General features: G+C 47.9%; 1 protein-coding gene across 3 annotated transcripts in view; it reads left to right on the top strand.

The window, feature by feature from the left end:
• The window catches only part of LOC119431184 (TNF receptor-associated factor 5), a 48,733-nt gene extending 38,880 nt beyond the window's left edge, over window positions 1-9,853 (top strand). The window contains exons 2-3 of one of the 3 annotated variants that reach the window (XM_037698654.2): window positions 3,417-3,890; window positions 7,845-9,852. In XM_037698654.2, the coding sequence (XP_037554582.1) occupies window positions 3,594-3,890; window positions 7,845-8,963 (1,416 nt within the window). In that variant the 5' untranslated portion in view covers window positions 3,417-3,593 and the 3' untranslated portion in view covers window positions 8,964-9,852. Of the gene's footprint in view, window positions 1-3,416; window positions 3,891-6,534; window positions 6,654-7,844 lie in introns of those variants that run through there. The other 2 variants (XM_049656784.1, XM_049656783.1) reach the window with 2 other exon arrangements.
• Window positions 9,854-22,053: the final 12,200 nt, after the last annotated feature.

Raw genomic sequence — 22,053 nt, 5'->3', positions numbered from 1 at the left:
ATTTTGAGATCATTTGGCTATTTTTTGTTGGCGCCATCTGGCAACCCTAGCACGCTTCAGTAAAAACCTTCGCAGGGACTTCTTGGCACAAGAAAAAAGACTCAGATCAAGATAATTCTCAATTTACAGGAGCCCGTGATGCCAGTAAACGTCTTTCATACTTTCGTACTGGCAACCTCAAAACCCTCTTCTATATCAGCGCAAAATATAAGAGAGTTTGAGAATTGATGGACACTGAAAATGAACATCTTGCTCACGTGTATTAGGGTACGCTTATCTAATACCAAAACAAATGCGCTGAGTTTTAGAGGGGGTATGTTAATGTCACAAAGGGTGCTGGCACAAAAGACTCGTTGTGACGTGGCGAAGTTCCCAAACGATCTTCTTGAGTGTTAACAGCGTCTTGTATCTGAATTATTGTTTGCTCATAAAAATGATTACATTGTATAATAAAGCAATGAAACAATCAATCTAGCATGCTTCGGAAAACTTTCGTTCGCTTATAGCACCCAAGTGCGAGAATTTACTATGACATCTGTGACGTCATATTGACAGAACGGCAGTGTGGTTTCGACGTGAAATGTAGGACAGTGAGGCTTTGACCACTTTTAATTCTCAATTAATCCAACTTTTCTTCTGCAAAAGCAGTAAAATTGTTCTGAAATCTCAGTTTACCTGTATGATCCTTACAAACATTTTAGCCACATTGAATAGAAAGCCTGTTGACTATTGTTACTAGAACCTGCCAGCAGTCTTTACGCCTTCTAACAACTCGATAGTAGCCTCCTGTCAACAACTGGCAGCCGACGTTCACTTGAAGTATGTTCATAAACTCTGTCAGTTTCCTACCAACTGTCTGGAAACACTTTCTTTTAGACCAGCTACATATGCATTGGTTTTCAAGTGTGTATAAATGTAACGTAACTAATTTTCTCACGAAACTACTCATAATTTCATGCAATAAAGAAGAAAAATAGCAGCCGTATCATCAGGAAAGCCTGCTCGTCTCGCACTGCAGAGGCCTGGGTTCGATTCCCACTCAGACGAATATCAATGCCTCCTCGAACTAGATGCCAGGCAGACGGCTCGCTCCCCATTTTTTGACGTTCCGCCATGGAGTTGCGCGCTTTCACCGAGGGGTGGCGCCACGCTCTGACACTGTCTTGCGTGGTGCTTGTATGGGTCGGGAAGGGGGCGGGACACAGCAGCGGCCTCTCGTTCAACATTTTGGGCGTTAAAATTGAAACATCTGCTGTGGCTGTTAGCAGATTATCACATGTAGATGTTAATTATCTTTCGCATCAGTGCGAAGTAAATCGTAAGCAGCTGGAAGTACCGGCGCTGCCCCAAGCGGGAAGAAGAGCGATCGGTTTGTTTCGATAAACATGCAAAAATGAAGGACGCCGCGTAGTAGAGACGCAAGTATAAACTGTGTTTATTTCACCCTTACTGTGGGCGACAAAAATGATCACGCATTGTCTCCTTCCGTATGAAGAAGAACATCACGGCTTCACAGAGTTGTCCAGCTATAGCTTCAACACTTTGCGGGACAATGGTTTCTGCTTAAAAAGCTTATTCGCCCTGTTTCCGTCCGTCACTCCAACGGCATAGTTCGTGAAAATGGGCTTCACAGACTTATTTGCGATGAGATGGAGAAGTATATTTCTTTGCTTTGTCATCGCTCTTTTCGCAAAGAAGCACAGGAAGTTCCATAAGAGCCCGGACGCTTCTTTCAACGCAGGCTTCTAACGGCTTAACAATAGAGCTTCATTTGTAGAGCACGGTTTCAGCAAATTTCCGAAGCCCTCTCAGAACATTTAACAGCTCCTCGTTCGGGTAGTAAAGTCCTCAGTTGTAGTGAGCGATGAGACCGTGTAAGGGAATGTTGCTTTTCGGCGCCTGCAGGAGCGAAATGGAATTTACGCCTGGGATTCGCTCACTTGCCGCGCAAACGTTGAACCCTCCTATTAAAGCTGCACTGGCCACGTCCGCGTTTGAAACGAGCGGCATTGTGTCGGCGCATTGGTCATACAGTTCTCTGCTACACTGAAAAGCTTCTCCATCACTTTATTGCTGGTTGCTCCATCGCTTCAGTGCTGGTTAGATGGAATTAGTTTTTTTGGGTGCGAAAGCGGATGAACTTTTCACGTTACTACTCGAAGCGGCAACAATTCCAGTCTTGAGCATTTCCTCCAGCCCGTATACCGCACTTTTTTAGATCCAGCGCATCATGGCACCTCTGCGCAGGAATCCAAACAAGGATTTAATTGGGTCAATTGATATTTTTCTCGTCAACACAAACTCGAACTTTCTGACAAGAAACAGATGTCGAATGCACTCGAAATTCGACGTGGTTGTTATAACGAGTGCATGATAGGTTTTCTTTGCCAGAATGTGCTCACGCTTGCTCTTTCTCGTGAAACGAGACACCTGGCTCCTTTTTACGCTGACTGCGTGCACAACGGCACGCAACAATACTGTATAATTGCAGTATTTAGCGTTATATATGCTTACAACAAGAAAGCACACACCATAAGAACACCGCAGCACCACGGGTGCGGCTTACGGAGGCGTTGGGCCTACCTTCAGAGGAGGGAGCGTAGTGTCAGACCTCAGCGCCTCTAGCGGACGCCCTGAGAGAGGGGTAGGAAAGGGTTCAGCAGTGCTCCCGCCGCCCGTTTGACTGGCATATAGTTAGAGGAGGCGTTGCCAATATGTACCAAAGTTTCTTTTCAAAGCCACTAATTTGCTTTGTTTACAGGAGTCTCCCTGAGAAATGTGATGTCAATCCGAACATTCACTGTCGTGCTTTTATTACTCTTTGCCGCGTCGGCCATTTTTCGTCACGGCGCAGTTTCATCAAGGTCATCGAAAGGTCATCGCCAAAATAAACACCTAACGCTTTCGCCTTAATAAAATGCATTAATATCCAATTGAACGCTGCTGAACAGACCTTAGAATTATGAACTCCTCGTGGGAAAGCGATCGCGTCTTGATTTGGCCTTACCGAGGCGCAGATAGAGCTCAGGCCAGAGCTTGCGCGGACAAGGATCGCGCGAAAAATTCTGTGATTAAACCGACAATAATGCTTTCGCATTCTGATACGTAAGGAGCCCAAAGTGTCTACCGAATTTATTTATTTATTATCCTGTTTTTTTTTTTTTGGTCAGGCGACCGCGAAGGCTCGCATTAGTGAACCCTCGGCGCCTACGGTCATTGCTTCTGGCGACTGGCATATGCGAAGCAGGCGAGGACTGCCGCATGCCATAGAATGAAGTTCTTCCTTGACGGTGCGGTGTGGTGGCAGCCTGAGTCGCAAAGCCAGCTTGCAAAACAACCACCGAAGGACCGAACTGCTATGCTACAAATACGAGCGTAAGTGATTAAATTCTGCTTTCGCAATCTCTTCCTGACAGAGTGCGCAGAGCGGCAACCTGGGTTAGCGGGAAATACTACTTCAAGGACGCTGCTATCGGCTGCGCCACTCTCGTGGCCGCGTCATCTGTCGAAGTTATCGGCAGTCACGTGACTGTGAACAAACGTAAGAAGCGCCCGCCTGTGCGAGGCCCCGGCATTCTCTCTCCGTCGTTGCCATGCCTCATCACGGACGGCCAGCTCTGCACCGAGTGTGCGACACGGTGAGCGGTGTCAACTGGCGCCCGACGCGGTTCGCCGACGAGCTGATGCTGGCTCGTCACGCGTGCTGTGTGTGCCACGTGATTCCGAGCACGACGGTCCTGTTGCCCTGCTTCCACGCGCTGTGCGAGCAGTGCCAGGCAGGGATCGTCGTCGAAGAAGGGGGAAGCGCCTGCCCTCTGGACGGAGAACTGTTCTGCGAGGACGAGTTACAGAAGTTGCAGCTCCCAGATAGAAAGAAGCCGAACCTGAAGGTCAGTGCACGTGTCACGCCACGTGACAGCTAGGGGAAATCTATTGCTAACTGCTTTCAGTTTATGTCCGTTGTGTGTCCAAATTCACGTTTTGTTGGCTCCCGATCTCGAACAGTTCGGTATCCGCAGGGTGTTTCGGCGAACAGTTTCAAAAAATGTCAAAAGGTTGCCTGTGGCAGATAGCACAATTCTAGTTCATGAGCTGGTCTACTCAAAGAAGCAGACATGACTTGCACAAAAAATCGGGCAATTAAGAAAAATTCACGAATGAAGTTTTACAATTACCTTCTTGTCCATATTGTAATTTACTCCTCGAGTAGACCAGCCCATGAACTAGAATTGTGCTGTCTGCCAAAGGCCACCTTTAACATTTTTGAACGTGTTCGCTGAAACACCCTGTAAATTTAGCTGTTAACAAGGCTGGCTACCTTAAGTACAGTTGACCGTGAACGTTTCCAGCTAGATCACGCGATGGCGACACTAAATGCGTCTGCGCTGAATGATGATTTCTAATCGCGTCTTTTTGGAAACAGGGGGGCGACACGCAGTTGCATATGGCTTCGTATAGCTACTTGGCAGAGCGACATAACACGGCCAAAATGAGACCTATAGCCTGGTTCAGCTTATCATCGTTTAGATGTATTGAGGGGTAGCGTTTTCGCCTGCCTCTGCTTTTATTTTGTCTCTTCACTGAACTATCTCTATGCTCCAAAATTAGCTATCGCTGTAACGGCCGTCGGTGATGCCGGTGTCGCCGTCGCTGCGGTGCTATCACGGTATGGACGGCTCATGCTCGGCCCGGGCACGGACGATTCGAAGGTTTCGAGACCGGCGTGGTGCGTTTGGCTCCAAAAACGTCGAAGCCAAGCGGACATTCCGTAACCTTTACATCCAGTCCACTGTCTGTTTTTCTCCGCATCCTGTTTGATAACTTCAGGTTGTCTATTTACACCTCCTGTCACCCTGTATTTGTTCCACACTTTCTTCACCCTTGTGTCCATTCTGTGTCCACGATCTTGAGGTGGAAATATTTGTGCAGTTTAGCAGCCCGTTCCTTTTGCCACGTTCTCGGGTGTTTCCTCAAATCGAATTTTGTTCAGCGCTTCTCCCGACTTCGAAAGAGGCTCAGCCCATGTCACGGTGCACTGTCTCATATTTCGGTTTGCCGTGGGCCCCCAATGCCACTCAGTCCGCCGTCGACTTTGGTTAACTTGCAGTTATAACCTCGGGACGGCAGAGAAAGCAAAGGCAGGGACGTCAACCAGACGAGCATCCGGTTCACCATCTTACGCGGGGGGTAGGGACAGCTTTATTGATATTATTTAATTATATAATAGACCTTACTTCGTTGAAAATGACGGGTTTACAAAATCACGAAGCCATTTAAGGCCAGAAGGACGAAGTTTGTACAAATCCATGTACTACCCATAATTACCATGCTGTCTGAGCTTCCCTACCTTGAACGAGTGTTCTTCGCGAGTAGGGTGCCATTATGCCTCGTGCACCGCGATATCGCTGGCATGGGCTGTTGCTTCCTCAACTGCGTCACTTTTTCTTTGCTTCCAGCGGAGCGCGTATACTCTAACAAAAGTCCACACCCTTTGGGCCGTATGTTGTCCCCAAACAATAATCTTTATCTGTCTTGTCGGCATTTCATTTCTTCAACGCTGCGAGCCCGGTACGTCCTAGTCACGAAAGGCTTGAGCGTTGTCAGCGTGACTAAGCATTCTCGGCAGGAAAGTATTCAGCGCTGAGTTTTCAAGAAAGGAAACGCAAGCAAGGTAGATGATTATTGTTTGAGAAGAAGATACGACCCAAAAGGGTGTGAACTTTTTTTTTTTTTTTTTGCAGTGTAGCGACTAATTTGAATGGCAGCAAAAGGCCGAGCACCGGGATTATATCGCATTGCACTAGTGGCAATTTCGCGAGCCGGCGTAACAACACCGGTCGGTGGTATCGACGCTACTGCGGTGGGATGAGTCACCTTGCGCTTAAGCTGTCTCACGGTAGCTCGCTACCATAGAATGCGAGCTACCATAGATGCACACGTTCCAGCGCTTGACATAGGCTGTGCGATGAAGCCTCCCTGCCCCACATTAGCCCGAAAACACCCCTGTTAGAGTGTACCCCTGTCGCCTATAGCTTGCGCAAGAAACTCCAGTGGAAGGACGCGATTCAGATTCGCCAGGCAAGGCTGGCGCTCGAACGACGAAGCAAGAGCATTATACCGAGCTCGAGCTTTGTGTTGAGCAAACTTCAGCGTTCAGCAGCAAGACATCAACATTAGAAATTGTGGTTATACGTGCTAAAACCAAAACCTCATTTGAGGTCCTGGTTTTAGGTCCTGGTAGCGGGGGACTCCGGGTTAATTTGCGCCACCTGGGATTCGTAAACGTGCACCCCCCCCCCCCCCCCCCCTTGCACGGTACATAAGCGTTGGTGCATTTCGCCGCCAGCGAGATGCGGCCGCCGTGGTCGGGATTTGATCGCACGTCCGTAAGGAATGCGTCTCTTGGTGTTTGTAAGGTCGTTTCATATGATATCGAATACCTTTCTTTGGCTCTTTCGACCGTTTTCGTCGTTGGTCGGAGGTAACTGGTATATGGTGGATGAAAGTTCACTGAAAGCTGACTGGCTCTTGCAGAGGCTCGTTCGAGCCGGTAAAGAATACGCTGGTGGAGCGCTCAGACAGGACGAGGGCAGCACAACCCTCCCCTTCTCTCTCCACCCTCTTCCCCTGTAGCGGCTGGGCCAGATAATTACGGCAAGAGATGTTCAGTGATGGGGAAAGATGGGCGAGTTGGTGAGGAATCATCATACCGTGTTGGTGAAGCAGCGCACTAATCGGGACAAGGTGGAGAGACAAGAATACAGAGAGTGCAGTGAGTATCGTGTATTCTTGTCTCTCCGCCCTCTCCTGGTCAGTACGCTGCTTCGCCAACCCGGTATGAAGACGACTAAAGAAGACGACGGCGGTCGCCTTCAAGGTTCCCGCTCGACGGCGCACAACAGAGTTCTATAGCGTAGCGTCACCACCTTACCATTGCCGAGACTTATGGCCACCAGAGCGCATGCACGGAGTTCACCGCGCTCCGGCAAGCTTGTCGGAACGCTGCCGTCAGTTACCATGACTCAGCAATTTGGCAGTGCCCAAGATGCCCTTTTCAATTATCTTTTGTTACTTCCTCTTCGTTGCGCCACCAAAAATAGGATGACCAGATCACCCATTACTTATTGTCATGACAACTTATAAGCGTGCTTTTGTCATTATTATTCACATGTGTAGTTCACGCTGCTAGATCTTGGGGTGGGATGGCATCGGGGCGAAAAATGTGTGTTGATTTCTGCCTTTCAGGGCGGCGCCACATGAATGTACAGTGTTGATAAACGCTAAGTGCTCAGTCATGCTGATGGTTGAAGCCAACGCTGTTGACTTCACTCGCGAAATTTCTACCAGTCGTCAGCCTCACCTCCCTTTGTGGGGTTGAGGTCTGATTGAGGTTGAGGTCGAAGACATGACGTAGGAACCTTGTGTGGTTGCCCATCTCTGGCTTCGACAGTATGAATTTTGGCTTGAATAACGATAACAAGGTACTTCTTTTAGAAGATCGTCCACTTCAAATTATGCGCGGAATTATGTTACTGTACTGTCAACTTTTAATCGATTATATGAAAATCCTTTTTGTTTCAATCAAGGCGTTTTCGAAGGGGGAACGAATAAAAAGAGATGAATAAAATGTAGTGAAAGCCGCGACCAGGGCACCTACTATCAAACACGTGCACTTGAAGTCATGCGGGTTTTACCATCACCTGGCTTTTAGGACGACACGGATGACGTCCTTAATTTTTGGGTGCACTGAAAGTGCGGGGCACCCGTGAGTCACTGACAAAGATATATCTGCGAAGCGAGTTTTGTTAACAGAATATTCTGCTTGGTTTCTTTTTCAATTTTAGGCTTACTGTTGGAACGAAGCACACGGATGCGATTTCGTCGGCCCCCTGGCGATGCTCCTGCAACACTTCGAGAAAGAGTGCGCCTTCCACACTTCTCGGTGCCAACGCTGCAGCGAGAATATTCCAAACGCTAGGCTAGCAGCCCACTACAAGGGTGGGTGCTGTGCAAGCAACCTCTCATCTGCGATGCTCGCCGAGTCCTCGCCTCAAAGTCAACCTGCTGCCGCTACCCGTGACGTCACTCCGACTGCGCGAGGAGTCGAGGTCCCAGCAGGAAACGCGTACGAAGACGAGATCCCGACGCTACAGAGCCAAGTGAACGAACTCACGCAGGCTACCAGAACCCAAGGCGCTCAGCTGCAAGAGTTAAACGCCACACTAGCGGTTAGCCTCCAAACAATGAACGCCGCCGTGGTTGCAGCCGCCGAAAAATTCTCAGAGGCAATCGGCGCAGCTCCGCAGCAGCATGAGCGAATGCTCGCTTCGAGAGAGGAAGAAAGTTCTCGGTCACAAGAGGCTGAGGCGACTGCAAGTGATTCAGGTGTACTGGTGTCATTGCAAGGCGAGGCGACGGATATCCTTCGCAACTTGGAAAATCTAACTGTCCAGTCTCGGCTGTACCTCGAACGCTTACTCAGTGCGCACAATGATACGATACGCATCCCGGAAGCTCATATTTCAATTCTCTCGCAAAGAAGGGGGATGCGCACGCATGAGGATTCGGGCACGTGCACGTCTAGCTGTGAAAATGTGAATGAAATAGTTTACTTGATGGTCGTATCAGATGTCAGGGACCTTGAAGAGCACCGTAACCCTCGCGTAGTATGTCGTTTGGGTTGTCGACGCGCATGGTGCAGTGTGACTTTTGGTAAAGTGCTGCGTAATGGCGTACCACAATGGGGGCTTAGGTTAATTTGGAGCACGTGTTCAACTAGCAGCAGTTTACCGCATGTCGTTTATGTAAAATCAGCGAAGCCGCATCCTTGTCATTATGACTTCGTGCGCAGACAGGAAGATTACGACCCACGCCAGCAAGTTTACTTTCTTCGTTATTTTACTAGGACAAAGTTCACTGAACATTCGCTGCAGGTTCACATTTGCATACACGACTGTGAGTGACGGCGCTTAACTGATCCCGTCACGCGTCGCCGCTTTTCTCGACGTCCGGTTTACGGCCATGAGGGCCTGTAAACCAGCTTTGATAAGCTGGTGCATGTTGGAGCAGGTGCGGTGGTCTCATTTCTCGAAAGAAAATTATTCATATTCAAGACACTTCGCCGTTATAGCCGCCAACTATGCCGTTTTCTTTTCAAACAATCGAAATAAATGTATTCATTATCTTATCCATCCATTATGGAAACCCGTTGGAGTGGAGTCCATTCACTTTTAGAGAAACGATTTCAAGAGGCGTTCCACAGCTGTTTTCATGCGGTGGGGAAGGCTGACGCACTGCGGCGTGTTCAGTATCACACGTCAGTGTTTTAACAGCTCGACAATTTTGCGTTGACACGTACCAAATTTGCATAAATATAACGTGAGTTACATTTTTATTTTCTTTTTCAAACTTTATGGCCTCTCAACACGCATGGAGTTATATTAGGGTTCGTGACAGCGATTTACCTAGTTCTTTTCTTTTTTTCTAGCGCTTCAAACTGCAATGAGGTAAACTACCGGTCACCACCGCTATCGCGTACGGGGCCGTGTTCAAACTGGCGCGGTCGCACATGCCATTTAACGGCGCATACATCTGTAGTGCTTCCTGTCCAATAGCCTTATTTACAAGGGCGACGACGCTGTTCTCGCCGAGAGTGACAAAGGCCCGAGCACTGACGAGTGAATTCTGGACATACTTGTCCTTCCACTGTATTTTGCAATGGGATTTGACAGTCTCGATGAATAAAGCGCCCCTGCAGGAATCCGTGCTTTTTTTTTTCTTTTTTTGCGTCGTTCGTGGTTAATTTGCGCCACCCCATCGCGTTAGAGTAGTAATATAGAGGGCGTTCAAAATTAAGCTTTACCGATTTGTTAAAAATCGCCTGTGGCAGATAGCATAATTCTTATCGTTCAGCTGGGTTATTCAAAGAGGCGGACATTAGTAGCACGATAAATCGAAGCGCATAGTCATCTAATTAACAAAAATTTGTTAATTAACGTCTTGTTTATTCACTTTAAGACACATATTGCAAGTTACGAATTGTAGCCTGTCAGCTTGTCAGGCGTATCCACTTGGAACGAATTTACAGAAGGACACCAGCTTGGAGATATGCGCCATCAAACGCGCCCTAAAAGTGCTCTGTTGTTCCCCTGACTTTTTTGTAACAAAATGCTTTCCCCCCACCCCCGCTGTTTTATACATTGAAGCACACAAGTAACTGGAACGCCCATATATTTCGTCTCGCACTTTGAGAAATAATATCTCGAAACTAGTGTCATCCTGGAAATGTATTACAAGTGGATGCGTCGTGCAAACTCACCGGCTACAATTCGTAAATTGCAATATGTGTCGTAAAGTAATTAACTAAAAAGTTCATTAGGTGAATTTTTGTTAATTGAGTGTGTGTGTGTCGATTTCTCGTGCTACTAATGTCTGCGTCTTCGAATAACCCAGCTCAACGATAAGAATTACGCTACCTGCCACAGGTGATTTTTAAAAATTCCGTAATGCTTAATTTTGAACACCCGCTATACGCGTATTCTTTTTCTGGCAGACCAAATGTGCCCCATCGCGTTAAATTCGTTGTCGCGCCATTTACGAGCAAATACGGTAAGCACTAATGATTAAAAAAAGGGAAGTTGCCAAGCGTGTGAACTCTTCCGAATAAGCAACTTGCGCCTTTTTTTTTTTTTTTGGTTGGGAGGGGGGGTGGTCCGGGAATCCATGATTAAAAGTTATTCCCGTCACGTTACACTGGCTCAACTTTCGAGGTCACCGAGGAGTTTGTGCGATGGCGGCGCTGATGGCTGACTGTGCAGTCCAGCAACAGAGCCTTCATGGCACGCTTCGGCATCAACCAGTCATCAGTAAATTCCCTGCATCTCCGAAAAAAAGGGAAAGGCTTCGATCTCGCCGCCTAGCTACGCGATTGGGGATGATGATGAATTGGCATCCCCTTTGGAACGGGACAGTAACAAACGGTCCCCTATACCTGGCGACAACTTTCTGTGGCAGTGCAGCGAAGGCTACGGTGGCGGAGCCTATGCACATGTATTACTGCGCCGAGTAGTCCGAATCTTTCGCTCGAGGTTTCGGTTTTCGGTTGCGCCAGCGCTTTCCGCAAGTGGGCGTTTTCGACGACTGCTTGCGTGCATGCATGTGGTGAATATAAGCCGTGTTAAGGCACTGTAAATATTAATCATACGTATATAGCATCGTAGTTCTGAAAAGCTGATATATCAATACTTAAAATTGGTTAACTCGAGAGCAACCTTAAGCTTTAAGAAATCGCCGTTGCAGCTACGTACAAACTCACTTTCAGTTAAACTCTTCTGCAAAATAGACTATTTCTGCAACTTTCGAAAAAAATGCCTCCGACTATGCGCTTTGCCGTGCGTTATATATATATATATATATATATATATATATATATAGAGAGAGAGAGAGAGAGAGAGAGAGAGAGAGTGCGCGGCATGGCACGCGGCGACATGTCATGCGATGTGTTTCATTGCAAGGAGCAAAGTGAACGTCTTCATTTATACAAACTTTCCTTCCAGATGATCGCAGCATTCCAGAACTATTCATAAATATTTCCACGACTGTTATGTCCGCCATCGAAATGCACATGTCCTGCACCCACCACTACTGCTTAGTAGCTATGCGCTGCTAAGCGCGAGCTTGCCGGTTCCATCATTGCGGCCAAACTTCCATGTGGGCAAAATGTAAAAGCGCCGGTACGTTAAATTTTGGGGCACGTCAATTATTTCATACGCCGCGTGATTTCTAAAAGCTTGAGGTAGAATCGGAAGGACAAAACACAATGTTGCGGAGGCTTCTGCGACCGCGCTCGCATTCACAGCGGCTCTTCCATTCCGCTCAAACATGTTACGTGGAAACGTGTGCTTAGCCAGATGTGGTAGAAATATCGAACATGGGCCAAGTTAATGCCATGGTCCAGAACACGCAGAGCGCTAATTCTTGCAGCGACACCAAGGCATAACAGCAGTATACCTAAACTTAAGGGACTTGTCACGAGACATGAGCCCGCATTTGATCACGCTTTGCATCTAGAAGCCCGGTATCAACTTAAAGCACCAAGCGAACGGAGTTTGACATGTTCAATGCCTAATCTAGAGCGCACTTGTGTTCAATTGCAGAATGCTTAAAAATACCGCCTTAATCGCAACGCTACAAAAATAACGAACAAAAGAAAAAAAAAAGAAAAATTGTATCAACAACAAAAACAACGTCACTTCTTTTACCAAATATATGGTGTCCTATCCACTTTATTTTTCTATTTTTTTACTCTGACAGTGTACCCTTACTTGCATAGACTGCGCTGAACACCATAAAACGCTGATGAACTGCCATTTTCTGAACGCATGGACTTCAGTGAAAGCTTCGATACCATGTATACGGTTGCATTGCCTGGGGCACAGACATAGAATATTGTGGGGTTAAAAAGGAAAAAAAACTAAACCAAACTACCCCAGCCCGTGCCACTATAGGAATAACGGGCTTGGGGCACAGACAGCAGAAAAAAAAATGTCACAGTTTCGCCCTAAGGGCGAAGCAATGAATGCGATAGCAACACAGCAATGTCATACGAAGTAAGGTGAGCGGCTTTGTTAGCAATATGAATTGTAGTAAACATGAGCTGATTAAGTAAGCAGGCGTGCTGCGGCGTAAGTAGACCGACATGAAGAGAGACTCGATGACCACGAGAAGGCGCGTGTGAAACGGTGGTGTTGATGAGAAGCGCTTCCCGTGGGCAGAGCGTGCGAAGGGACACACCTGTAGCGCTGCACTGCCGATACGGGCAGCATTGCATGTGTAGCGTGCGTTGGAAAATGTGGCCCGACTATTACTAACTGAATGAACAAGCGTGGTGTGAGCGCGCACAAACAAACACGAATAGATCACACTGAATGGCTGCAGACAACGACTGCCAAAACGCTGGCAGCAAGCGCATACGCCGCAGCGGGCGAAGGTACAGTCAACCACAAAAGTTTGCGGACCACGCGAGCGCGTGCCAGACTGCCTATCCGCGCCACCTAGCGGTACGCCACCTAGCGGCGACAGGGGCGCTCTCCCGGATATGAGCCCTCTTGGTACTCGCCTGCCTGTTAATTTTTTATTCCCGTGCATGACATTGTTAGTTCGTTGTGTTGACGCAGAGCGCTGTCTGCGATAACACCGCCACATATCTGGCTTGATAGCAGTATCGGAGCAATCACTGCAACCTTTGTCGACTGGTGTGCCAGTGGGTAGATAAGTGTCACGAAGCGCTGCGACGATTTTTTTACGCGACGTTTACTGGCGCACTTTGGTTGGCAGCATCTTGGTCCAATGAGTGTTGCTGCTTCTGCGTCTTCAGAGAAAGGCTAGGGAGGTGTATCACTGTCATCAAAAATAAAGAAAAAGCGGATGCATAGAAAATTTTCTTTCACACATAGGCGCATCTTCGCATCAGTCGCTGAAAACGTAGTAGACTTGCTTCAGGCCACGTGGTGATTGCCTATTTGGAAAGATGCCGCTGCGTGTTCCACTTGACGAAAGAAGGCACATTGTGCGTTTATTTATAGAGGGAATACCTCAGCGCGAAATCTGCCGCCGAACCAACAGGAGCCGGACTGCCGTGAATAGGATTATTCAAGCTTTCCGCGACGATGACAGATTCACAGATATGGAGCGCAGTGGGCGTCCAAGGGCCACGACTGAGGAAGAGGACCGCCTGATTACGGCCGCCATCGTGGCTGATCCTTTTCAAAGTGCAGAGGATATCCGAGAAGCGCTCTCGCTCACGGTATCGTCTGAGACTGTAAGAAGAAGGCTGAGTGAGCTTGGCCTGCAGTCTTTCGTAGCAGCACAGAAGCCCTGCCTCTCAGACAGCCAGCTACAAGAACGACTCATGTTCGCTACAGCAATGAAAGATTGGACAACAGAGAAATGGGGCGATGTCATCTTTAGCGACGAGTCAACTTTTTCCACGCGCTGGGAACAACGGAAGCGGGTTTGGCGTCCACTAAACTGCAGGTGTGTTTACAGTGTATTGGCAGTTAATTCACGAAGCTAATTCTGCATCACAACATGTTTCACGTAAAATGAGCTTTTGGACATTACGAGATTTTTCTGTAGTGGTATTATGTTGAAAACATTAACGATTGTTTCATAGTACTACTTACTCTGAAGCTAATTAAAAGCTGCCAGTGGGTCTTTCAGTACTATCTAATGATGTTTGCACGTTTTCTATTGCAACTCTATAACAGCATTATAAAGTTCATACGCAAGAGGAATCACAACATTTTTAGACGCGCCGCTGGAACCCAATTGTATGCTATTTCTTGCAGATATCTGCCTAATTACACACAGAGTGTTCTATCCAGTGGACGGTGTTCCGTGAGCGTATGGGGAGCAATCAGCAAAGATGGCCTTGGTCCCCTTGTGCGTCTGGAAGGGCCCTTCACTGCGTCACGGTACTGCGACGTCATCACTAGACACCTCGTTCCGTATGCGCTGGACGGTCCCTTCAGCGACGGCTGCTATTTTTTTCAACACGACCGCAGCCCGTTCCATAAAGCACGTATCGTCCAGTCATTGCTAGAAGAACATGCTGTTTGCCAGCTTGAGTGGCCTCCATGTGGCGCCGACTTGAATCCCATAGAAAATGTCTGGGGCATGTTGAAGAAACGGCTGTCCACACGAGCCAACCGCGGCCGCACGGCCGATACGCTGTGGCAAGCGATCGCACAAGAATGGGAAAGCCTGCGCGGTCGACCGGAGATTACTGAATCTTTGTACAAGTCCATGCCCACACGCATCAATAAGGTGCTAGAAAACGGCGGACATTTCACTTCCTACTAGATCATTGAGAGACCTATGTTTCATCACACTTCTGTAAATGTCTTGTGAATAAATTCATCCCCTTCAGACACGAATTATGATGCACTGTCTGCAAATGCGTCAAATGCGCATGGCATCATTTCAAGACGCTCACTATTACATTCCAAGAAAGAAGACGAAGCAATGTGCTGTTTTGTGCGAGTTTCAGTAAAAAAAATTAATTAGCGTATAACTCATTATCTAATTATTCTGAAATCCGTCAGCTTCAATGCTTGCATAAAAATAATCAACTATTAGGCCCGAAACGCATGCACACTTGCTTTTTCGGTTGTATTCGTGTCGACCGGAGAAAAAAAATACTCTTGACGTTGGTCTTGGAACGCGGCACGTCGAACGATTGTCTAACATGGTAGTGTCTCCAGCAAAGTGATCATCTGCAGCAATACGCAGGACAATGAAGTTAACTGACCGCTAGTTGTCCCATCAGGAAGCGGACACGAATGTGCACACTGAGTTTTAGGTCATTTGAAGAAACACGTGGCGTGGGACGCGCCTCCGAAGTTCGAGTCCCCAAACGAGGACGCCGTGTCGCAAAGGGTTATAAAAAGAGTCATCGCACCCGATTATTTCTTATTTTTCTAAATGTAACCACTATAGCAGCGCGGTGGTTCGGGCTTTGCGCAGCAAAACCTGGGCGCAGGCGATCAAATCCCGGCCGCTACTGTCACTTAGCGATGGGGTAGGAACGGAAAAATTCTGCCTACTGACTAAGCATCTGTGTCCCATGGCTGCCTCACCGCTCACTCATGCACTCACGAAAAAAAAAACAGCGTGGCTACGCGAAAATAGAACTGATAACAGCCGAAGAATACGCTGTCTGATTACTTGTACTGATATTCTGCTCTCAAAATATAAGCAAGTAGCCCTGGCTAACAAAGAGCGCGTCACGTTGAAAGAGATAGGTAGAAAATATTTGCGCACAGTGCGAAAATAGACAGGCCATAGATTTAAGGAGGGATGCGTCTTCAACGTAGCGCTGCTGTCGATCGCTGGTGACGTAGCGGAAGTGTCGCGAAGAGGCTCTTGGCCACGCGCTCGCGTGGTCCGCAAACTTTTGTGGTTGACTGTACGTGCGGTCTATCGCTTCAACGGAAATAGCGCGGCGAATGCGCAGCCCAAACAAAGGTCAGAGCCGTGTGGAGATAAGAGACGGTGCGGGCGAGCGACGAGCGCGGTTGTTGGCAGAGTAGAAGTGCGCCCCCCCCCCCTCCCTCCCTCCCTCCCTCCCGCTCCTTCCGGCGCTCGCTTCCCGCTTCCTTATTTTGCTTGCGCGTGGGAGATTGAGTGCGTTCGCTCTCCGTGATAGCGCGCGTCCCCGCACGCTTCCGCTCGGGCACACGGCGCGCGGCGAAGATTTTATCTATACGGAACCTCACGGTGACGGCGACGACGACGGCGACGGCAGAAATCCGGTTGAAGTGTCCATATAATTTCTATCGCAATACAAACGAACGTGGCTGAGCGAAAGCGACTTGCTCGTAGACACCGATTCTTGGCGCCGTCCTATAGACAGTTCTACCTCCGCCGAAACAGCTACGCCAGCTCTCGCCGTTATCTTTGGTCACGTGCTCGTGACCGGAGCGCCCCCATAAGTGAATCCTCGGCGCATGTGGTCATTGCCACTCTTCTCCGTTGCTACCATGCCTGATGCTGGACGGGGAGCTCTGCACAGAGTGTGCGACTCGGTCAGCGGCGTCAACTGGCGCCCGACACGGTTCGCCGATGAGCTGATGCTGGCTCGTTACGCGTGCTCCTTGTGTCACGTGATTCCAAGCACGACGGTCCTTCTGCCCTGCTTCCACGCGCTGTGCGAGCAGTGCCAGGCAGGCTGCGTTGTCGAAGACGAAGGGAGCGTCTGTCCCCTGGACGGAGAGCCATTCTACGAAGACGGGGTTCAGAGGGTGCAACTGCCTGCCAAGAAGCATAACCTCAAGGTCAGTACACGTGCCATCCTCGTAACAGCGAGGTAAATATCTGTTGCCAGCCATTTTGAGTTTGTGTTAGTTTTGTCTCGCAATCCGCGTTATGCCGGCAACCGATGTCGAACAGTTGTTCAGCATATATTTATTTGCTATCAACGAGGTTGGCAACCTAATGAGCAGTCGACAGTAACAGCTTACGTGTCAGGCGAACCTGTGACAAAGTGCTTCTGCGCTCAAGATTGTTGTTGATTTCCATATTCGTCCCCTTTGAAACGGGGCAATGACAAATAGCCGCCTATAGTCTAATAGAACAGCGCGTCGTAACACACTCAAAAGAAGGAAGACCTATACCATTAATTAACTAATAAGATTTTACTATACATGCTTCAGAATAGCGTTTTGCCTATCTCTGCATTATTTTTTCTCTCCATTTAAATCAATATATCTATATTGAAAAGCTAGCTATGCCAATAACGGCCGCCACGTACCGGTGTCATGCTGTGACGTCATGGACGGCACACTCTCGGCATCCACTGATAGTCTACTTCGCCGATCCGGGGACCCAAGTTGTCTTCATGGTTGGGCCGCTAGATATGCGCTTTTCTTGTTATGCCTTCATTGTCGTTCGATAATCGTCCCTCCCGCTTCGTCATCCGGTTCACGCAATGACGTCATAGAGCCAAGCCATTGTCTAATCCAACTGTTCTCAATGAGTACCGTTGTGATGCCATCATCGTTATAGGACCATCACCATGCATTCGTTGCATACTGTAGTAGCGATGCCGTGTTCCCGTTCTATCGTCGTCATTCTAACTTCGTCATCCGAATCTTGTCACCACACAGTCATCGTCGTCACGCTGACGTGTTACTATGGCAACCGCTTGAGAGACATCATCTCCTTGGCGTCGCACCTTCGTCGTCATACAGGCTTTGTCGTTCCATTGGTATCGTTCCGTCATCATTCTATCCTAATCATGCTGTCGTCATACACTCGTGCTTGTGCTACCGTCGTCTTGCATTCGTTATCGTGCCCTTGTCGTGATGTCCTCGTGGTCGTTTCATCGTCATTTCGGCTACGTCGTCCCACTCTCGACATACACTTGTCGTCCCCTACAGCTATACGGTGCATAATAGCTCTTCGAGCTGCTTTTTATTGTCTACTGATATGTTACTAACCTGCGAAAATTTTCAAAATTTTCGATACCGCGGTTAGATGGCAAAAGCTGCATCTTCATGTGCGTGGAAGAAGTAACTATCTCCTCAAGTTTTCTATGGTAAATACTGCGTTTAATTACCTAAACGGAGATGAAGTATCAACTATGTATGCATAGTGCATGGCCATGTTGCTGCGGCATCCTGGATTTTCACGCAATCTCAAAGGTTTCCAAACACAGTTACACATTGTCTGTTGTCAACCGTCTGTGGCAACACAGAGTTCTAGATCAACCTAACTTCAAGTTTGTCGACAGCGGATGAGAAGAACAAGAGTAAACCACATCTGTACAGTTCCATATGCACCGGACTTCAAACAGGTATAAATATTTTGAGTAACAACTTCCGGAAAATTTTAGAAAAAATTTACTCCATCTCCCGCTAAAGGGAACCATGTGTTGATGCGAAGCAGCGGGGAGATGGTTAGCTTGAGCGGTAGATGGTTTCGCGGCAGCGGCCCGAGCGCTCATCGCGGCGCTGCACGGGAGAGAGAATGAGGCGCGCGCGCTCCGTCATTTTCATACCGCGGAACTACCGTGGCGCCCCCAGCGGAGTATGCAGCAGTCGCACCACCTGTCGTGCGCGCCGCTCCGGGTTCCTAGAGGAGAGAAAGGGGGAGCGTAGGAGAGGACAGAGAGGGGGAGGGGACGCGCATGTGCTGTGGTGGCGACGGGAGCGACGGACAGAGCCGCCGACAAGAAATGCTTTGCATTTAAAAATTGAAGTCAGTGCATATATATTGTACAGGGGCGTAGCCAGGGGGGGGGGGGGCTGATGGGGCTTCAGCCCCCTCTTTGACATTTATTTTCCCGACGCCGGCCAAAACAACCACCGACGCCAGGAATCATTCTGGATTTTGTCTACAATGTATTTTTCACGCTCGAAACAACATTTCGGCACGAACGTTGAGAACTCGGGCTGGATTTCGTGGCAACGCTTGTGCACCTGGAGTCACATAACGCCAGGAGCCCCATCCGATCACAAAGTTTCAAGGGCTTTTCGATAGCGAGCGGGCGCGTCGCGGCATCTCGCAGCGGCCCTGGAATCTACGGAGCACGTGGATTTCAATTCCGAAACTTTGTGGGTATAACGTTCTCATAAACTTTTCACGCGAAAGGTGCACTGACATTTCCAAAGGCGTGCTTTAGATTTTCAATTCTGGAACCTTATGGGCCTAAAGTTCTCATAAACTTGGGCCAACAAGCGCGCATTGGAGCCCTCGTTTTCACGCCGTTCCAGAAATGGAAGCAGGCGCTCGCTATCTTCCATACACGAAAATACAAAAAAAACACCGTGACTATCAGCTGGCAGCTGATAAATTTCTCCAAACATTTTCAGGAAGCGTGCCCAATGTGATCGATCAGCAGGACCAGCGAAGGCAAAGTAAAATAAGAGAGAACAGAAGAAAGTTAGCGGCCTTTTATTGAGACAGTTCTTTTTTGCGGGCGACAAAGTCTGGCTCTCCGTGGCCATATATAGGGACAGTGGTCCTATGAATTTAAGCAATGCCCCGGCTGGAAATACTGGTATTTTCAAAGCGCTTGTTCGCATGCGAGCTGATTGTGGAGATACATATCTGAAGAACCATTTGGAAAGTTGCCCCAGTAATGCCTTGTATTTAAGCCCAGATGTACAAAACCAAATTATAGAAATTTGTGGTGAGATTATCAAAGAAAGCCTAGATGCAAAAGTAAACGCTGCAGCCGCTTCTCCTTACTTGCTGACGAAACGACGTATATTGCTGGAATCGAATGTTTGTGCAAGGTACCTAAACAAGGATGCCAACGACATTGATGAAGTGTTTTTAGGTTATAGCAGCAGGATAGATGTCCTCTCTCATTGCAACTGGAGGTTCTATGTAAATGTGTACAAACTGCTGAAAATTCTAGTCACCCTTCTAGTGACCACTGTCAGTGCAGAAATGTTCGCCATTTATTGTAACAGTTAGCATCATAATCAAAATTTTTATGTGAATACGAAAATTACGAGGACATCAATAACCAATTTTGACCGACCTTGCTCATTGAAAGCCTGGTCGACGCAGCGTTTCCCAACAAACACACTCGGATATTGGGTAGTTCAACTTTCCGCATCATCTGTGGCTTTCGTTTGCCTTTTCTTTCCTTGTTGGCTACCTGCTTTTACATCTTTTTTGAAACAAAGCAATAGCCTTCTTTGATTTTGGGCGCAGAATAATTGTTGCCGCTGTGCAGGCTGTTAAAATACACATTTTCGTATTGATTTCTGGATCTTCCTCTATTAATCTACCCATGTGGTGCTATCGCGACCACCGCATGGCCCAAGTACATGTCACAATTTCTGCGATCAGTTCTGTTCGTACCTGGATCTTCTGTCTTGCTATGCGTAAATTTTACTATCTGTTACTGCGCAACATGTTTATTTGTCCAGTTTGACGCATTATATACAGTGACGTTTGCTTAGATACGTATATTGGAGACTTATACGTATATTTAAATATCTTGTTGGGAGTTTTTGTATATACACGCAGTGAAATTTGTTTCCACTTTTTTGCCCTTTATCAAGTTGTATCTTCGCATTTGTATATTCCATTCTATGTTCGCATTTCTAATGTATATTTTGCAGAACTCCCGCATTTTATATGTACTCATTGTTGCGACTATAATTTCGCTGCAATTACAATACACGACAGGTAACAGCTACTCCTGCGCAATTAATTACAACGAAGGACAGCGTCATTTAGGTTTTTCCCTGGATGTTGCATACGTACAAAAGTGTAAACAAGGCTCTTGAATGACATAGATTCATCAAAATATTTTTCCTCAACTTGTTAATTTCATGGCCTTCACGTTTTTCACCTCAACTGCATGCACTGCCTTGCTGGTTTCGAACTGATATAGTTCTAAAAATTCGCGTGATATTTTCTGTACTTATTAAATAGAAAAAAAAACGCGGAAGCATTGCTATTAGTTATTTCTGCCACAATTTTGGGGGCGTACGAAAATATTTCTTATGAAAAAAATACAATTTTACTTGTATTCACACTGCATAGTGTTCAATAATTCGTTTGCAGCATCTAATATACGATGGCATTGGCAATTACAATGCAATTATGCATGTGTTTGATCCCTCTACAAAATCTTTGAGGAGGAGGCCACGCTGCAACCTGAGCCCCCCCCCCCCCCCCCCCCGAACAAAATTGCTGGCTACGCCACTGATATTGTACAACGGGTTTTAGGAGGTTATACGAGCCATATATACATGGGAACATGTAGACTCATTAAAAAAAGCGAGTCTCGTTATCAGAAAAACCTGCTTTTCTTTTCTATTATAGGCTCACTGCTGGAACGACGCCTACGGCTGCGATTTCGTCGGCCCCCTGTCGGAGCTACTGCGACACTTCGAAGCAGAGTGCGTCTTCCACACTTTACCGTGTAAACGTTGCGGCGAGAACATTCCTAACACTGAGCTAGCCGCCCACTACATCGTCGGGTGTGGTACCAACAACGTCTCATCTGCGATTCTCGTTGAGTCCTCGGTACGAGGTGAAGCCGCCACCTCCTCCTCCGCTACCGGTGACGTCACCGCGACTGGGCGAGGAATCGGTGAACCAGCAAGGAACTGGAATGAAGACAGAATGCACTGGCTACTGAGCCAAGTGAACGAATTCGCAGACGTTGCCAGAACCCAAAGCGCCCAGCAGCAGGAATTCAGCGCAGCGTTAACGGTTAGCCTCCAGACTCTGAACGCCACCGTGGCTGCAGCCACCGAGAAGTTCTCGGACGCTATCGGCGAAGTCTCGCAGCTGCATCAGCGCATGCTGGATTCGAGAGAAGAGGAAAGGTATCGGGCAAAAGAGGCTGAGGCGGCTGCAAGTGCACATTATTCGGGTGTGTGTCTGCCAAGGCGGAAGGAGGCGACGGATATCCTTCAAAATTTGGAAGTCCTCGCTGCCCAGTCTCGCTGGTGCCTCGAACGCTTACTCAGAGTACACAACGAAACAGTATACCTCCCGGCAGCTCAGTCGTCTATGGTGTCG

Source organism: Dermacentor silvarum, chromosome 10 (genome assembly GCF_013339745.2).
Source record: "Dermacentor silvarum isolate Dsil-2018 chromosome 10, BIME_Dsil_1.4, whole genome shotgun sequence".
Taxonomy (NCBI): domain Eukaryota; kingdom Metazoa; phylum Arthropoda; class Arachnida; order Ixodida; family Ixodidae; genus Dermacentor; species Dermacentor silvarum.
The sequence above is the reverse complement of the archived record's forward strand: the minus strand, read 5'-3'. Positions and strand labels throughout refer to the sequence as shown.